Source organism: Chaetodon trifascialis, chromosome 18, assembly GCF_039877785.1.
Source record: "Chaetodon trifascialis isolate fChaTrf1 chromosome 18, fChaTrf1.hap1, whole genome shotgun sequence".
NCBI lineage: Eukaryota > Metazoa > Chordata > Actinopteri > Chaetodontiformes > Chaetodontidae > Chaetodon > Chaetodon trifascialis.
Window position 1 is genome coordinate 4,732,501 of NC_092073.1, and position 17,500 is coordinate 4,750,000.

Genomic DNA, 17,500 nt, shown 5'->3' on the forward strand with positions numbered 1-17,500 from the left:
TTTTGTACATTTGTAACAGTTCACAATCATTTTATGGCATTTAGTCACATTTTAGCCACAATTATCAATTCTAAAGTCAGTTCAAACAACAGGTAATGCTACATTCTAGCTAAAATAAATGCAGTCTAATACAAAAGTTCTGCAATAATTTTCAGATTTAGGGTTAGGGTTCTCTGTGTGTTGATTGAATAGTACGACCACTTGTGACTGTAGTTTGTGGTGTTTCTATATTGTATTTTGTTCATTTGAGATGTGTTTCAACTCATCTGGTCAAAACTTCAACTCGTCCAGTACTTGGGCAGCATGGCTCAAGGTCCTGGCTACATTCTCTCCACTGCCCTCGTGGACAGGCTGCTGGCTGTCTCTTTCTCCCCTGTCATATTCTGTACATTCCCATTGGTTGAAATGCTGGCCAGAGTAATGAGTTAAATGACTGTGAAGCACAGTGATCATTTCATTCCTCAGCTCTAATCTTAATCCTGTCTGAATGGGGCTGCAGAAGTGTTCTAGTAGAAGTAGTGTGTAAAAGTCACAATGAGGAGCAGTTACTGTCCATGAGGGGCTGTCCAATTATCATATTAAGCCCCTTCACCTGAACCTGTCTGTGAACCTCTTTAACAGACTCTTTGGGATTCATTATCTGGGGGCCATGAAGGTCTGCACCAACATGGGAATCCATAGAGCAGTTAATGATTTCTTTCACTCTCAGTCAATATGAAGTTACAGTGGTCCATGATGTGTGTGTTCACTGCAGATGTGCAGCAGCTGTTGGTGATTAAAGATGAGGTTCCCCCTGAGCTGAGCCCAGTCTGGACCAGTAGCACCCAGAGAGCCCAAGACCTGTGCTGCAGAGGTTCATTGGCCAATTAACAACAGCTCAGATTTTAGCCCACGTAACTGCTTCAGAGGTCAAGTAGCAGACAGCTCAACATCAACTGTTGGAGGAGACTGTGTGGATCAGACCTTCATGTTTGAATTGCTGATTTGTGATTTTGGTTCCATCTGCCATGGCTTTGTGAGATGCAGAGAATGGATGCTATCTGTGCGGTTCCCTCGGTGAACCATGGAGGAGGAGGTATGATGGTGTTGGGGTGCTCTGCTGGTGATATTGTTGCCGCTTTATTCAAAATGCAAAGCACACTTGACGTGTCATCCCATCTGATCTGTGCTTTGCAGAACTGTCATTTGGTTTTCGACCTAACACACACAGGCTGTGTAAGGGCTGTTTGACCAAGAAGGAGAGTGATGCAGCGCTGCGTCAGATGACCTGGCCTCCACGATCACCTGACATAAACCCAACTGAGATGCTTTGGGATGAGTTGGACTGCAGAGTGAAGAAAATGCAGCCAACTCCTTCAAAACTGCTGGAAAAGCATTCCAGGTGACATTTTGCTTTTTGCTTTTGTTTTTTGTTTACTACATAAATCCATATGTGGCCTTATCCATACAATGCCCAACCATGGAGAAAGGACACAGTGACATGTCCAGACTTTCTGACTGGGGTTACACAGAGGTGGCATGAAGTATGTACACACACACAGAACACAACATTAATTTACCATTTCTCATATCTAATTTACTAGCATTCATTTACATTTCTGTGTTTAAAAATGTTATTTAAAAGATAAACAGTCCAACAATCACAACACAACAGAGTGGCAGCATGCAAATATAATATAAAGTACTTTTTCCTTTTAAGTCCTGAAAAGAAATCATGCACAAAATGTATATGTGCAAAAGAAAATGCACTTTGAAAAATATTCATCTAAATTAAAGCTACGTCACATATTGTCACAGCTTGACATCGTGCATACATACATACTGAGGTCACAGAGTCAGCAGGTCTGTTTTTGCTCTCAGAAATGACGGCACACTTTCACTTTGCTTCTCATGTGTGTTTATCTGTGTAGTCTACACTAAATCCATTAAATGTCATCTAACAAGGAAGCAACAGCATTATGGATTACTTGTGCTCAATACATGACGAGAGAGTCTGAAATAAAGTTTCATGCTCTGTGGTTGATGAAAAAAATATGAGTTGTATCCACTTGAATACAAAGATGTATTATGTACAGATGTAAATCTGTTGTGCTGTGACACTAAAACCACCTCTCCACCCATATGCATATAACCCCCATGTCTGTTATGTTATCACATGAATCACTGAAGAAATTCATTTTTGCTCTGACTGAAGCAACAACATGTGGTCCTCAATGGGAAAGAGCTGACTGGCATAATGCCAACAGGCAGGAGGCACAGATAAGAAAAGTAACACAGAAAACACACGAGCACGATGGAAGAGGCTGTATACCAAGGTATTTATACTGAGGCACTCTGTGTATATCCCATTAGCTGAATAAATATGATTCAGTATAAGTAGCCTCATTGGGTTTTGTTTGAATTTAGCATTAACTTGTGATTAAGTTAGTTGGAGTGAATCAAATAAAGACTGAAATATTCAATGGCTGCTTGTGTTGATGTTAATTTTAATGTCGTCTGCATAACTATGAAGTTCAGAGGGATTCAGAAAAAGGGACAATATAATTTCTGTAAACTGAGAGCAGTATTGGACGAAACACTGAACCTTATGGAACACCTTCAGTAATATTTCAAATATCGGAATGAACATTCCCCTATTTTTACACACTGTAATCTATTAGAGGGGTAGTTTTGAAACTGTAGGCGAGCTAAGAGATAAATAAGAGATAAATAATTCTATAAACAGAGCAGCACGAAACACTTTGCTATGCAGGGATAGTGCAATTCCATTTAACACCAGGGATGGTGCTGAAATGGTCCTCTGCAAAGGCTTAAATCCAGAAAAAACTCATTTAGGTCTTATCTACTTTATCCAATGGAAAAAGTTCTTACACAGTCCTTAAATCTCGAAACAAAGTCATAAAACATGGTGTGAAGATTTGCTAGTCTGCTGCTATTCCACAAATGATCTCAATTACAGCCTGAACTGGGAATGTTTCAGCTCACCTGCATCAGGAACGCACATGAGGTCAGTTAACTGTTTGATGACAGTGTCATGTTGGAAGCTTTCAATCAGTAATGAAGGCATCCACGCTGTGCCAGCTGCACCAGCTGTGCATAATATTAGTATTGGAGGTGTGTGTGTATGTGTGTGTGCCATTGATTTGGTCTGAGCAGCTGGAAATGCAAAATAAATTACAAGGCGGAGGGTGCTCCTGGCAGTGCAATCTGTATGTGTCACTGCATTTTTATTCATCTGCAGCATTTCCTTTTGAACATTTATTCAGCTCCTTGTTGTGCACCCCTCCTGTCTGTGCCTGCACTGCCAAGCAGCAGCTCGAGCGCATTTTCAGTAGCCCACTGGTCAGTTTGTGGCCAGCAGGCTAATCATTATTCATGTGTCAGGTCGTATCCGGAATGGATTTCGAGCTAATTGCAAGTAACGGGGCAGTTTAGAGTCTGTGCTTGAAGGTATGCAGCAGGTTTACAAAACTGGAAACTGGATATAACTGGATAAGATGAAAAATGTCTTCCCATTTAGCAAAAAAAATTTAAATAACTTTTCTTAATTTTTCTTTGACCGCATATGGGCATGTAAAATTTGGTGTGTTAACGTATGGCTGATGTTGACTTGATGTTGAAGTGTCCGTCATGGCACAGGATGAGCTGTTTAACACTGTTTATCAGCTACTGGTACCATGTGATGATGGAGATAGGATCACTCAAGTTGTTACGATTCATTCTGAGGAATGGATTTCTATTCACAATGAGTGTCTGGACCATTGGCAGTCTATCCAAGACCTGTTGTGACATTTCAATCAAGACTGCAAACGTGAACCGTCTGAGAGGAAAAGTCAGAGGATCACCGAAGTCATTGTGATTCATCCGTTCTGGACCTTTACATGTTTCCAATGATGTTGATGTTGATGTTGCATATTTTATTTGTTGTTGACCACATGCCAGTGCAACATGACACACTGCAGCATCTTCAGTTCAAAACACTGGTGTGTGCAACAGCCTGCAAACACACCTTTGGTCATGTTTTAATTACAGTTTTTGCTGCAGATACTCACTGCCTCACTTGTACAATAAGTTGCATTTGCAAATTGTACTGGATATGTATTTACGAATCGAGTCTAGACACAGTGTTCAGAAATCCTCTGTAACAATATGTTGAGGGACCTGAATTGATTGACCTCATTTGTAGAATAAGATTCAACAAGATGAAAACTCAGAGTCATAAAAATTCACAGTATACCACATAAGTATCAAAGTGGAACATCATATGACAACAAAACCTTCAGAGAGGGTGAGTCAAGTAGGTAAGGCCAGCCATCAAATCACATCTCTGGAACAGGTTCCAGGCAGTATCAAAGAGCAGTGGAAGTCCATAAATTAGCACAAGAAACTATTCCCTCAGCTTGTCATACCTTTAAAATCCAGTTACTGTCCTCAAACCAATCCAGGATCCCTATGAATTATGTCCAGAGAGGATGACTCACTCATCACAATTTATGCCCAGTGACAACGTTCAGTGCAGGAAGTCGTGAGCCCTCTATGTGCGAAGCCAGACCGTGGAGGTCCAGGCGTTGAAAGGATGTAGCAAATCTGACTTTCATGCAGGAGCCATCAGTGACAGACCTGCAGCTAACGTATGCCTTTTTAATTAACTGTCACTCCGTTCTTTCCCTACTCTTAACTATCCCACAGTTGCCACGTGCAGATATTGTCAAAAGTGAAGATTTATGTAAAATTACCGGATTGACATTCTTGTCTGATGATACTAGGGCTGGGCGATATGGCTGAAAACTCTATCATGATATAAGTGTTTTATATCGGTCGATATCGATATTTATTGATATTTTTTATGACCTATTTAAAATAAGGACCGGGAGAAAAATACATTCAATTCAAACATTTTTATTTTAAATTGAACCTTCCTCTGATTATAATCCCCTCAGCTATCAAGGCAGAAAGGAAAGTAAATGTCAACACAACCATGGAAAACACTCAAATAATAAATGTAAATAAAAGTGTAAAAATGTAAACAGAGAGAAACCTGAGAACTTTTTTTCTGCAGGTTTAGTGCAGAAAGTTCACAAGCTGATTCACCTTCTGCTGAATAAAATGTTTTCAAATATGTGCAGTGTTTTGGAAACATAGCTGAAACTGAGGTAGACTTGACACCTGTAACATACAAACAAACAAACAAACAAGATAGACAGTACAGTAACACTGACTGAACTATAAAACCAGCCTAGACATATGAACAACTTTAGTCACTCCTCTTACTCTAAACATACATGAACTATTCAATTCTATTTTTATTGCAAGTGTGCGGAAGCATGTCTTTAGCTCTATGATATGCCGCTGCCTCCGTTACGTCTTCGTGCCTTTTAGATGATTTGTCATCAGGCACTGAAGCAGATACCTCTGCATGGTGGTCAGCTGCTTGTGTGGTGGTGCTGTGGTTGGCGGACGTTGGCGAATACGGCTGCGCTCCAAAGAGTGAGCGCGGCTAAGGTGGTTAAATAAGTTTGTGGTGTTACCGGTCTTGGTGGGGACGACAGTCTTGCATAAGTTACAGACCACATTGGTCTGACTATGGTCCAACTTATAAAATCCAAAAAACTCCATACTGACGAGCTGACTTTCCCTGTTTTATCGACAATTTCTTCGCTCGCTGCAGCGCTCACTTTCTATTTCTCATCTCACTCCTCGCGAAGCATCAAACACGAGACAAGATGGCGCAACCGAACTTGATAATGTTACATGATTGGTGTGTTAGCGAGTCTCTCTCACTGATTAGCGATTACTCCCTACGTTGCTCAGTTATCTGAGAGTGAGAGCCTTTGTTCATGCAACCAACCTCACTTCGCAACTTCAGGTTTCTTCCGACGAAGAAAAAAAATTATCGAACGTTTTATCGAACGCGTTTTTTATTGATATTGATGACGTGTCTATCGCGAGACATATCGCTATTGTTTTTATCGCCCAGCCCTAGATGATACATTTGCCTTAAACATGCATCCACTGATTTTTGGCCACTTGGGGGCAACAGAACAAGCTCTGTCTCTATATTCTAACCTTATGAAGCTGTTACTGACAACCTGTTGCAAACAGCTGGTTGTTTACTCAACCAGCAGAGCAACATTAGCGTGTGTTTGTGTCCACCTGATGAGCGTAAGTCTAATATTTACTCTTTCAGCTCTGCTTTGGTCCACCAACTCTCTGCTGCCTGGTTAAAGAGAGCTTTGAGACTGAACTAAAACAGTAAAGCTGTGGGCTGTAAAACCAAAACAATGAGCTGAAAGAGGCTAAAACACTGTGAACAGTTGAAGAGAACTGCAGAGTTTCTCTGTGGGTTCATCACTATAAACAACCTCTTTCACATTATGTGCAATCATTTGATCCATTGTTCTTCCAAAAATCTGGATAATTGCAGCTTTAAGCACGAGTCAACAAGGGGAACAAAGAAAGAGCAGAGGTTAAAACTAGGCTTCCCTCTGCAGGTGTACAGCAGAGGCTGCTCCACCATAACAAGCCTCGAAGCAACAGACACAGGTGGATCGTAATGCTGCCATTCATCACATTTATAAAAGCAAAACTTGAAAAAGTTCTGTTTGGAATGGCTGGCCGAGCCGCCTGCGAGACGATTACTCAGAACAGAGGCCAACTGTGATTGATCAGTGTATGCAGAGCAGCAGGAAAGCTGCATTAATGCATCTGAAATAACAACAAGGTGGCCTTCTGTGTGTGAGTGGATGTGTATTACACATGCTGCGGGGACATAAATCTGTGTCCACGGTCACATTGTGGGGACTCACCTTCTGATGGGGACAAAATCTCAGTCCCCATAATGTTATGTGTTGTGTGATAGATGAGTGTGGACAGCCAGCATGGCAGCGCATGCCTCACACTCGCAGTCTCTCCGGCATTTTAACTTTTGACTGGGGATGAGCAACCACAGTCCCTGGAGGCCAGGAGAGTCTGCGCCATGCCACATGCAGATGTAGATGCCAGTTCCTGCTGTAGTCTCTGAATATTTGCATATATAAATACTCTTAGTGAGGCACGCTGTGGGCTGCAGAGCCCTGTTTTTTAGTCCATCTTTGTTTACACTCTGGCCAACTGGCACCATGAACAGGTACAGTACAGGAACAGGCAGCTTTACTTCTATAGCACATTTCAAACAAAGAGCAATTAAAAGTTAAAATTAAAAGAATTTCCCAAATTGGGATCAATAAAGAAGCAACCTAAAGTCTAAAAGTGTGATGAATTTGAATTCTGTTGTACACATGGACGCACAGATAATGACCCCTGGCCCACTTTGAGAGTGAATGGCTCTCATTATTCTTTATTATACTCCTGTTTGATTGTGTCTTGCTCATTAGACTCATCCTGACAGATGGCTCGTCATTACTATGTTTTGGTCAGATGAAGTCAGTTGGCAGGTGTTCTCTGTTGCTTTTAGTCGTGTGGGTTTGATAAGGGACCTTACCCAACCCTACTGACTGTCAACAAACTGTCAAACCATCACCAAACCTTTTTTCTTGAAGTGAAAAGGAAGAGCTCTGGTTTATTTATTAGGGTTGTTTAGTTTCCATAGTAACTGGCCTTCAGTCTTCAGTCCTTATTTCTTTAATGTGCTAATTTTGAATCACAGTGTCAAACTGAATAAACAGCACCTTTGGGATGCAAATCACTGCACTGTACTTGTTTTAGTAGGTCTCAATACAAAGAAAACATGCCTCTAAATGAATTATTGATCGGGAGGGACGAGCGAGGCAGCACAGGCAGGCCTAAAGCATTCCTGAGATTACAAAGATTTTATTACCAGCAGTCTGAAATGGTAAAGTGTCAGCATGACGGCTGGTCGGATGCATGTGCAGCAGAGACAGAATGTCAAGAGGAAAATTAGAATTGAGGGTTTTTCAGCACAAGTCTTGCCTTACGTGCTTTTGTCTGCTCAGAGAATTAACAACAAGGCCTGAAAAGCTCACGTCAAGCTCTTCAATGTGGCTGCAGGCAAAGAAACGCAGCACCATGGAAAAGTTCAGGTGGAGGAAAAGATCTATGTTCACAGTCTTATCATGAGAATCAAGCTCAAGCCTTTTGGATAAATTGGGTTTTGGCTTTAAATCAGGAAGATATTCATTATAATGCACTAACACAGAAGTCGCCTAAAATGTCCTTGAGAGACACACTTATTGATGAATAAGACAGTAATTCTCTGAAAAATATGAAAGGTAAAACTTCAGACTTCTGGTGTAAAACCTTAAATTCTAATTTTCCTCTTGATATTAACCATTTTGTCTCTGCTGCGTATGCATCAGACAAACCATAATGCTGACACTTTAACATTTCAGGCTACTGGTAATACATTTTTTCGATCCAATGTGTTTTTAGGACAATTATCTGTAAATAAAAACAGCTTCGAAACAGGTTCGATTCCCGGGTCGGGCCTTTCTGTGTGAAGTTTGCATGTTCTTCCTGTGCATGCGTGGGTTCTCTCCGGGCACTCCGGCTTCCTCCCACAGACCAAAAACATGCTCATTAGGTTAATTGGTGACTCTAAATTGCCCCTAGGTGTGAGTGTGAGCGTGAATGGTTGTTTGTGTATATATGTTGCCCTGCGATCAGCTGGCGACCGGTTCAGGGTGTACCCCGCCTCCCGCCCGTTGACAGCTGGGATAGGCTCCAGCCCCCCCCGCGACCCCGAAAGGGATACGTGGCATAGAAAATGGATGGATGGATAAAAACAGTATACATTTACTTTTTTCTACCTCACAAGCTGCATACAGCACCGACACCCTCAACTGAGGCGGCAGACTGATGTTGGAGAGGCTGAATCTGGGGGAAAGGTCTGCAGTTCAGTCGCTGCTGCTTATAAAGCTTAGATGCTCTGAGCTTCTCCCATGGATTTTGGTGGTTGGACAGTAAGAGGACATGGTTTAGCAGTCTCGGAGTCAATGAGTCAAACTGAAAGTACAAAAGTGAGGGGGACAAAAATAGGCTTTTAAGAGCGAGCGGGCGCAGATGCTGGTTTCTTAAGGCTGACCTCGCTAACACTACTGTCCTGAAATAATTCTTCCCATCTTCAGATTATTTTCAGTTTTAACTGAAACTGTTTTAGGTGATTCAAACGTTTTATTGTTTTGCAGGTAGTAGATTGTGGTGCTGTTGAAATATACTGCTATCATGAGATGAACCTGAATATTAAAATCATTTTAAAATTAGCTCCGAGCTTTGGATGCACTGCCTGAGGTGTCTGACAGTTCATCACGTTATACTGAGCTATATCTAATGACTTGGTTCAAATATACTGATACAGAAGACCAAACACAGCTGCCCACCCCATAAACAAGTCTGTTTATTCCAACTTGGAAATGTAGAAGAAATGTCCCTGCAAACAGCTACCTGTCACAACAGAAGTTTCCCTTTTGTTTCTGTTTCCTTGATAGTGCTATTTTTCCATCTCCAGACTGGAATCAAGGCAGGATTTACTAATATTGCAATATAATGTTCAGTTATTATTAAAATATGCATTTTTCTGTTTCTCAAATAGTTGCTGTGCACAGAGCTGCTCTGTTTTTTTCTGTTTCTCACTAATTACTTGAACACATTGGGGACAATTATCTGAAAAAGAAACTGAATTCTGTTGTTAAAGCTGAGGAGAGAAAGCAAGATTGAGGGCTGAGACGAGGAGGAGACAGAAAGTGGAGAAGAAAGGAGGTTTCCCCTCTCAGTTGTTTTTCATTACCAGTCTCCTCTGATGCTCCGTCTCTCTTCCTCCTTCTAATCGTCACTAAAGCTGTGGCCAGCAGCTACAAAGCAAACTAAACGGATGAATGTCAGTGAATGTAGGAGAAGCCATCGTCAGTCTGAATCAGTAAAACAAGCTCTGCTTTCCCAAACTGTGAGTAGCAGAGTTAGTAAGTAATTCAATCAAAGTGAATTGAACTTTGATTTGTGTGCGAGCTAGGCGCATGTTGACGAACCCGCTGACATTCAGCTGTGTGCTCTGCAGCTCGTTGCAGATTTTGCCGTCCTTCTGGGATCCCAGCCAACGCGGGAGTCATGTTTCCATCCAAATATAGAGCAAATCGAATTTCAAGAAAATCAGCAAAACAAAATGTGAATGAATGCATGTTTCCATCCATGAAGATAAACAGTCAGTCAGGTGCGATCAGGTGAGGAGGGAGCAAGGACATGATGCAATTAAAAAGCTCAAATGATCAAACACCATGTGGGAAACATGATGGAAATCAAACCTTTCAGTTTGTTTCATGTATTAATGTGAGGAAGGTTACAGTCTCCTCATCGCTGATGTCTTCAGCTCTTCTTTCAGGTAAATGAAAAGTAAAGTCACGTTTCAGACACTTCATATACTCACTAAGTCTGTTTTCACTGCACTTTTCGTTTTTGTTATAGCAACTTTTCCTCCTCACCAAGGCAGGAAAATGGATTTGAGATACTTTTAACTTGTTTGAAAACATGCACAGAAACATGTAGATGGTTGTGTCTCACAGCGTTCGTCACAGCCTGCATGTGTGTACGCTACCTGCACAGCATCAACAGAATACAGCTTCAGCTGGAGTGAAAGTATGCATTTATTCCAAATACACCTGCATGAATCAGAGTCAGAGTTGGAATCAGAATCGGCTTTATTGGCCAAGCATATGTGCACGTATGAGGAATGTGACTCTGGTTCAAGCAGTGCACTGAATGCACATGCACAGGCACAGCACATCTCAGCAAGGACAACGAAGACAAACAAACCAAAGTCTGAACAATAAGTTAAGGAGTGCAAAATCTAAAGTCCAAATCTAAACAGACACGAGCAAAACATCAAAAACTGGAACTCCTGCTTCGCCTGTTCCACACAGATGTTGCTGATTGTCAGCAGATGTCGTTTAAGAAGCTTGTCGCTTCGATGTTCAAGTTGAGACTGAATTCAATGCAGATTGCTTGTTATCTTGGAATGAGAGATAACAACAGTTGGAAAAATCCAAGAATGATAATTGCAGTTTTGGGCTCAATGTGTAGGAGGGGTCTCAAAGTAAATCTGCTTCTCCATTTATCTTCTTTGTGTGTGTGTGTGTGTGTGTGTGTGTGTGTGTGTGTTTTGTACTGACTGAGAGTGTAACCATCTGTAAGCAACTTCCACTGCCTGACATGATAGGTAGGACTCCATCAGCCTTACTGGGTGTGGGTGAGCAGATCAGGAGTCAGCCATGTGTCCTCTAGGATTTTTTCAGCAGTGGGGGGCAGGCTCTCCGGGAGCCATGGCGGCGTAAACAAATGACACTTGACTGCAGATTTTATTTTTACATCCTATTTATTGAATGGCCAGTTGAAAATTGCTTTTCTAAGGCTGAATGTGTGTGTGTTTGTGTGTGTGCGCGCGCCCTGTGTAACCCCCGCTCCTCCCCCTCCTGCTCAATGCGTACACACTGAAGCCACCACACGTCATGTAGTTGACCAATCACGTGCGGCTTGAACGGAAAAAAAGCTGAGAAAAAACCAAAAACAACCCCAAAGCGGCTCTCGCTCCGATACTTCACTTCAAAGAGCGTCTCTAAGAGCCGTTTCATTGGCGTAACGTTAGCTGGCCATCAACATTTTGCCAATGTCTATTTAACTTGTAAAATCTCTTATGAGCTATCTTAAGCTAATAAATCTACCTTTCTCCGGTAAGTCGCTGCCCTATTTTCAAGACGACACTCCTGTGACTCTCTGACCTGGTGCCTGGGTGCTTGACGTGACGTCACTTTCAAGGCCGCGCTCTCACGAGTAATTAACGTCAGACTCTGCTGTGAAGGTGGAGACGTGGCGGTGGTGTATTTGCGACAATAAAAAAAAAAAGAAAAAGAAATTTGAAGGAGCGGCAGCTAGGATTTAGGAATGGCGGCCCACCACTCCTAAACGAATGTAGAGGAAACACTGGACTGGCCCACTTTAGCATTAAAACATTGTCTGTTCTGCTCTCTTCATTTACTGTGGTGAGCTAACTGTGAACGCTGTGCTAGAGCTTTACTGTGAACTTGGATATATTTATAATTCTCTTCACAGCGAATGAAACCAAAAACTGACTCGAGACAGTTTTTCTGAAAGCAGATCCAGACATTTTCAGCAGTCTGGTTGTGGAGCACTTTAGACACACTGAGTGGATGAAACACGTGTGTTACTTGTTGAGCAGAGTTTGATGAAGGACTGACATCACTCCTCATTAACAGCAAACCTTTACCGACAGGAGCGAAGAAAACAAACAAGACCTACGTCATTCAGGAGCCCAGATGAGACGAGGTGTGGTGCACTTGGCCATCCAGCACAAACACGCTGGATGAGCTGTGTCTCAGCTCTTCTTCACACACTGAGCTGTGCAGCCGAACGATGCAGTGTGTCAAATTTCTATTCTAAGCATGTGCTGTAATTGGTGGACATCCAGGGATTTTGTGTGCAGAGTATCGAGTTCGTTGATTTAAAGCTGTAGGAGTGGAAAATGAGGGTACTTACATAAAGTAGATGGGGTATCCGCCCTCAAAATACCAGCAGTACTTCTTGGCTTCTACACACTGTAAAAGAGACAGATTAAGGCTATCATTACAAACTGCAACTACACTCGCAAGCAGCATTTTCAGGTCAGCATGCAATGGCCAGGAGGCAGGGAAACGACACAGTATGAACACACAATGAACGAACAAACAAAGCTTTTCTCCTGAGACGAGGGACAGAGACAGACTGACCCATCAGCCACGTGTCAGCCCGCCTGCAGACTCACATCCTGTAATAAACAGGATGTTTGTCATCTCAATATTGGTCCAGTCCAAACTAAAACGTTTCTGAAGAGGCTGCGGTTACAGCTAGAGCAGCATGGACAGCAGCGACCCTCGCCACAGAGGGTCATACGAGACCGGGAACTACGGACGATAATGAGCCATCAGATCACAGATCCTCAGCCTTACATGTTTAAACCCCTGACTGTCTGCGCCTCCTGCACCTGAGGCTGTGACAGGCCGTGTAGGTGCCACAAGAGAACAGGAGATGTCACAGAATGGTAGAAAGCTAATGCTGGACCTCTTAAGCTCATGCCATGATTGCTGATTAGCTACCCTGATGACTGTCATTACTTCTATTCTCAGAGGAAAAGAGCAGCCCAGCCATGCAGTGTTTCCCTTTCTAAGCTCAGAGCAGCTGTTACCACAGCTGGGAGGGCCAACACATGAAATATATCCTCCACTCTCGGCTAATTTTAGAAGGATAATGAAGCATAAATTGCTTCACTTGAGAGCAGCGCGTCTGGTCAGCACGCCTAATGAAGGCAGACAACTTGAAACCTCAGAATATTCAGAGGTGCGTCGTTGATCATAAAGGAAAACATTCTCTTTGTCTAATTTGATACCAATGCACAATGACGTGAAGGATCCCCCTGCATCTATTGTATATGAGCCCTCCTTTTTCCATTACTGGCTTCAGTTCAGACTGATGCTGGCTTGCTGGAGAGCACCTTTAATTAACTGCCTTTGAAATGATCTCCTGCTCCGTAGTGGCATGCAGAGGATTTTCAGCCATCCCTCTGCGCTCTGCAACACAGCAGGACGGGATGGGCTGAAGGTGTTAAGACGACAGGGAGAAAGAGAGAAGGAAGGTGAGGCGGGACAGGAAAGAAGCTGGTTGGATGCAGAGAGTGTGCTAAATGAAGCCAATCTGCTGCAGGGACGTGTCCGGCCTCAGGGTGGCAGGCAGCATACGCAGCAGCACTTTCCATTAAAGTGGGGACATCTCAGAGATAAGCTGAACTGGAGCGTTGGTGCCGGAGAAGAGATGCAGTTTTTGGATATGCTTCTGAAATTGAAATGACAGTCACTCATATCACACTGTTATGCACTGATCTCTATTAACTACTGCTGGTGATGATAAAAAGCACTCATTGCACTGGAAACTGGAGACTGCAGCAGTTTTTGAGGGCAAATTTCATGTTTCATCTGCAGGTAAAACGTCCTCATCCTCAGTCACATGACCAAACCCCACACCTGTCCCCACACACAGCACCTTTCACTGCTGCGGGGTCCATGTGGATTAGATTCACATACTGTCACATCAGATTCTTCTTGCTCATTCAGGCTGGTGCAGCGTCTCTGAACAAGTGCCCTATTGAAAGGAGGATGTCAGCTTCATCCTAATTGTCTCCTGATTGGCTGTGTCTGGCAATGTGTTCGGTAATGAACTGAACGTCGTAATGTCGTATCTCAGCATCTGCTACAGTTGATGGATTGGCATAAAATATGATACAGACGTTCGTGGTTCCCAGATGATTAATCTTCTGATTTTGGAAAAACAGAACATTGGTGGTGAAATTGCATCAGGGTGGTGTGATATGATGATTTGATAAGAACTACCAACAACAACAGTCCCATTTATATGAATTATACTGAAAAATGCTGTAATGAGTCAGTTTAGGCTTGTTACAGCCAGACTGCGTGTCTTTAGACACATTTATCAAGCAACTTCCACCTGCTTACAGCAAAACGTGACTGTGTCAACCATCTAATATATTCACAATATAATGTATGACAAACGCAGACAATGAAGGAATCACAGAAAGTGACTGCAAACAACATCAACGGAAGCTTTTTTTTTACACCTCTAATAAATACAGTCCAACATCCTATTAAATGTTCAAGTCAACTGCAAATATCTTACTGTCTGCTGCACAGTACAAACTGTCTCAGCTAACATATTATATGTCATGATAGTGATTTTTTATTTAGAATTCAAGAAATCCAGAATCTACTCTGAACTGAAGTGGAACTGATCTCAAATTTAAGTTTATTCTCAACTGCAAGGACTATAAGCTGAGGAGATTTCCTGTAATCTTTCACTTATGTCCAATGTTTTTCTTTTAACAGTGTACAGGCCCAGAAGGACACAGCAATATCCAAGCAGAAAGAAGTGTGTGATCTGTGTGGAGAGCAGAGCTGCAGGATGGCATGCCAAGTTGAGCTGTTTTGGTGGCTCACAACATGGCAACACAATAGGTTATTTGTCAGGCTACGGGTGGAGGATGGGACCATACTGTGACACTTGGGCAGAGAGGAAATGGCAGGAACACACACACAGGGAGAGACACAATGAGAATTATGGCAGGGGAGATGTTAACAAAGCAGGGCTGCAGCAGTGAAAAGTATCCCCCCACCACCACCCCCACCCCTCTCACTGGAACAATGTACATCCACTCCATTTGTCCAGACCCTGTTCTGTGATCACTGTGGTCACAGGTGGGAAATGTGACCCACACAGGAAGTGTTAAATGAAATCGTCACAGAGTCAGATAAACTGTCTTCTGAGGAGCAGTGAGTCCGTCCATTTTTGTCTCTATTCTCATCTCTCTTAGATATTTGGATTTAGAAAACTGCTGCAAGACAAGCAGAAAGATGTCACACCTGAGCAGAGTGACACAAGAGTGAAGGTCATTAGCTCATTAAAATCATGGGGTCATCCTCGTGGAGGCATGAATGAACTCTGCACATGTCTGTCTGTAAGCTGTCTGGTCCATTATGAACTACCTCTGGCTTGAGAGAGGTGCTAGAGGAAAGCTCAAGGAGCGCAACAAGACTGAAAATCTACAGTCACACCAGCTCTGTGAGGCTGCACAGAGGCTAAATGCTACCATCAGCATGCTAACTATCGGCTTGGGCCGATGGGAAAGTCATTGGTGTTACAGGTATTTGGTCCAAACCAAAGAAGTGAACAACATTCGAATCTGATGGCACAAGAAGGAAAATCAGAGGATCAGCAGAGTAACAAGTCATCCTGAAGCAAACATGGATGTTTGGACCTAATTTCATTGCAATCTGTCCCATTTTTCTCAAGACATTTCACTCCAAGCCACAAATGTAAACCTGCTGGTGCTGCTGTCAGCAGGGTTCACTCTCTGGGGACCTTGAACACACTTAGTGTCCAGACACATGGAAGATGCTGAGAGGTTTCGATGGATAGGTTAAAACTTTAAACTTCTGGTGGTGTTAGATGAAGAGAGAGGGGGTTTTGAGTCGTTAGGATTCATCCTGTGGGGAACATGAATGTCTGCACCAAGTTAAAGGGTCCAGTCTAAACCAAAACAGTTAATTAGTGATGAAGGAAATATCAGGGTCATTGGGAGTCATCCTCTCTGGACCAGAGATATCTCTACTACATTTCATGAGAATCCATTGGCTGGCTGTTGGGATATTTCAGTCTGGACCAAAGTGGTGGACAACATGTGCCCATTAGAGTTGAGTTTAAGCATGATGGTGGTACTAGAGCAATTATCAGAGGGTCACCGATGTCATTAGGATTCATCTGGTTGAGACCAGCTTAAAGCTGGGCTATGTGATGTATTTTAGCAATTTTTCTTGAAATTCTCTTTCCATCCCCACAGCCAGCTATAAATCTGTGGCTGTTCCAAGCCTGTAAGAATAATTTCAAAGCAATCCATTTGGGGTGAATGAAATGATTGGATGGCCTGCGTGCCTGTCTACCACTGCACCTGCCTACCCACTGTGCAGTCACTGTGCATGACAAGAGACTTCCACAAGGTGAGGCACATATACTGATAAAGCTGTCCTGCTCAGTTTCTATTGCACAAATATCTAGTTTGTTTTGTTTTGCTTTGTTCGTTGTTAACGTGAATGAGACATGATATGATAACCATGGACATGGCTGGTGATGACAAGGATGTGCTCTCTCATGGACTCACGTCCCCCAGCGGCAGTGTGTTTTAGGGAAGTGTCTTTGGAGGCATGCAGGACAGGGATGGGGTTGTTTCAGTTGGACACATTCAAAATCCAGCTTCAGGTTTCTCCAAGGTTACCAACCCCAGCTTCAAATAAGCACAAGTGCTAAGTCTTAAAAGAGGATGTGCCACTGACTTGATGCAAGTGCCGTTCATTTGTGTGCCGTCCTCCCTGCATCACAATGTCTCCTTTTCTGGCTGCAGTCTAATGCTGTTGCTGGTCTCAGTGCCACTGAAGCAGCTGGGGCTCTGATATGAACCCCCTTGATCCTCCCTCTCAGTCCTCCTCAGAATGTAATAACTTTTGGCCTCTCAAATCACAATATTCAGGCCAGAATTAGCCTTTATATGACTCGCTTAACAATGTCACCTCTGGCAGGATGGATATGAGTGCAGGTGAGACAAAAGAGGACTGTTTCATTAGCAGACCATGTCTGATACCTGCACAGAAACAGGACGAAAGCACAATGTTCATACAGAATGTAAGAATCACATCTCTGATATAGCAATACAAACAATAGCTAGGATAGCAAAGCTTCAATTTCACAATTCTTGACTTAGTTGTTATCGATCTACATTAGTTTGGACCTAATTGTTTTCCTGGTCCCATAACTCTGCCAGCAGTGGTCACCGTCCAGCTCTGTTCATTGTCTTTCTCTAATTAGGGCTCAGTGAAAGCGCTGACAGCGTAGGAAAATGTCCCTCTGTGCTCCCGCAGGACAAAAATGACCGTTACGCAACCAG

At 42.8% G+C, this 17,500-nt stretch overlaps 1 protein-coding gene across 1 annotated transcript in view; it reads right to left on the reverse strand.

Annotated features, from left to right (window-relative positions):
* vopp1b (VOPP1 WW domain binding protein b) overlaps positions 1-17,500 on the reverse strand; it is a 37,870-nt gene that overhangs the window by 8,458 nt on the left and 11,912 nt on the right. Inside the window, exon 2 of the mRNA XM_070986191.1 lies at positions 12,499-12,557. Coding sequence (XP_070842292.1) covers positions 12,499-12,557 — 59 coding nt within the window. The remainder of the gene's footprint in view (positions 1-12,498; positions 12,558-17,500) is intronic.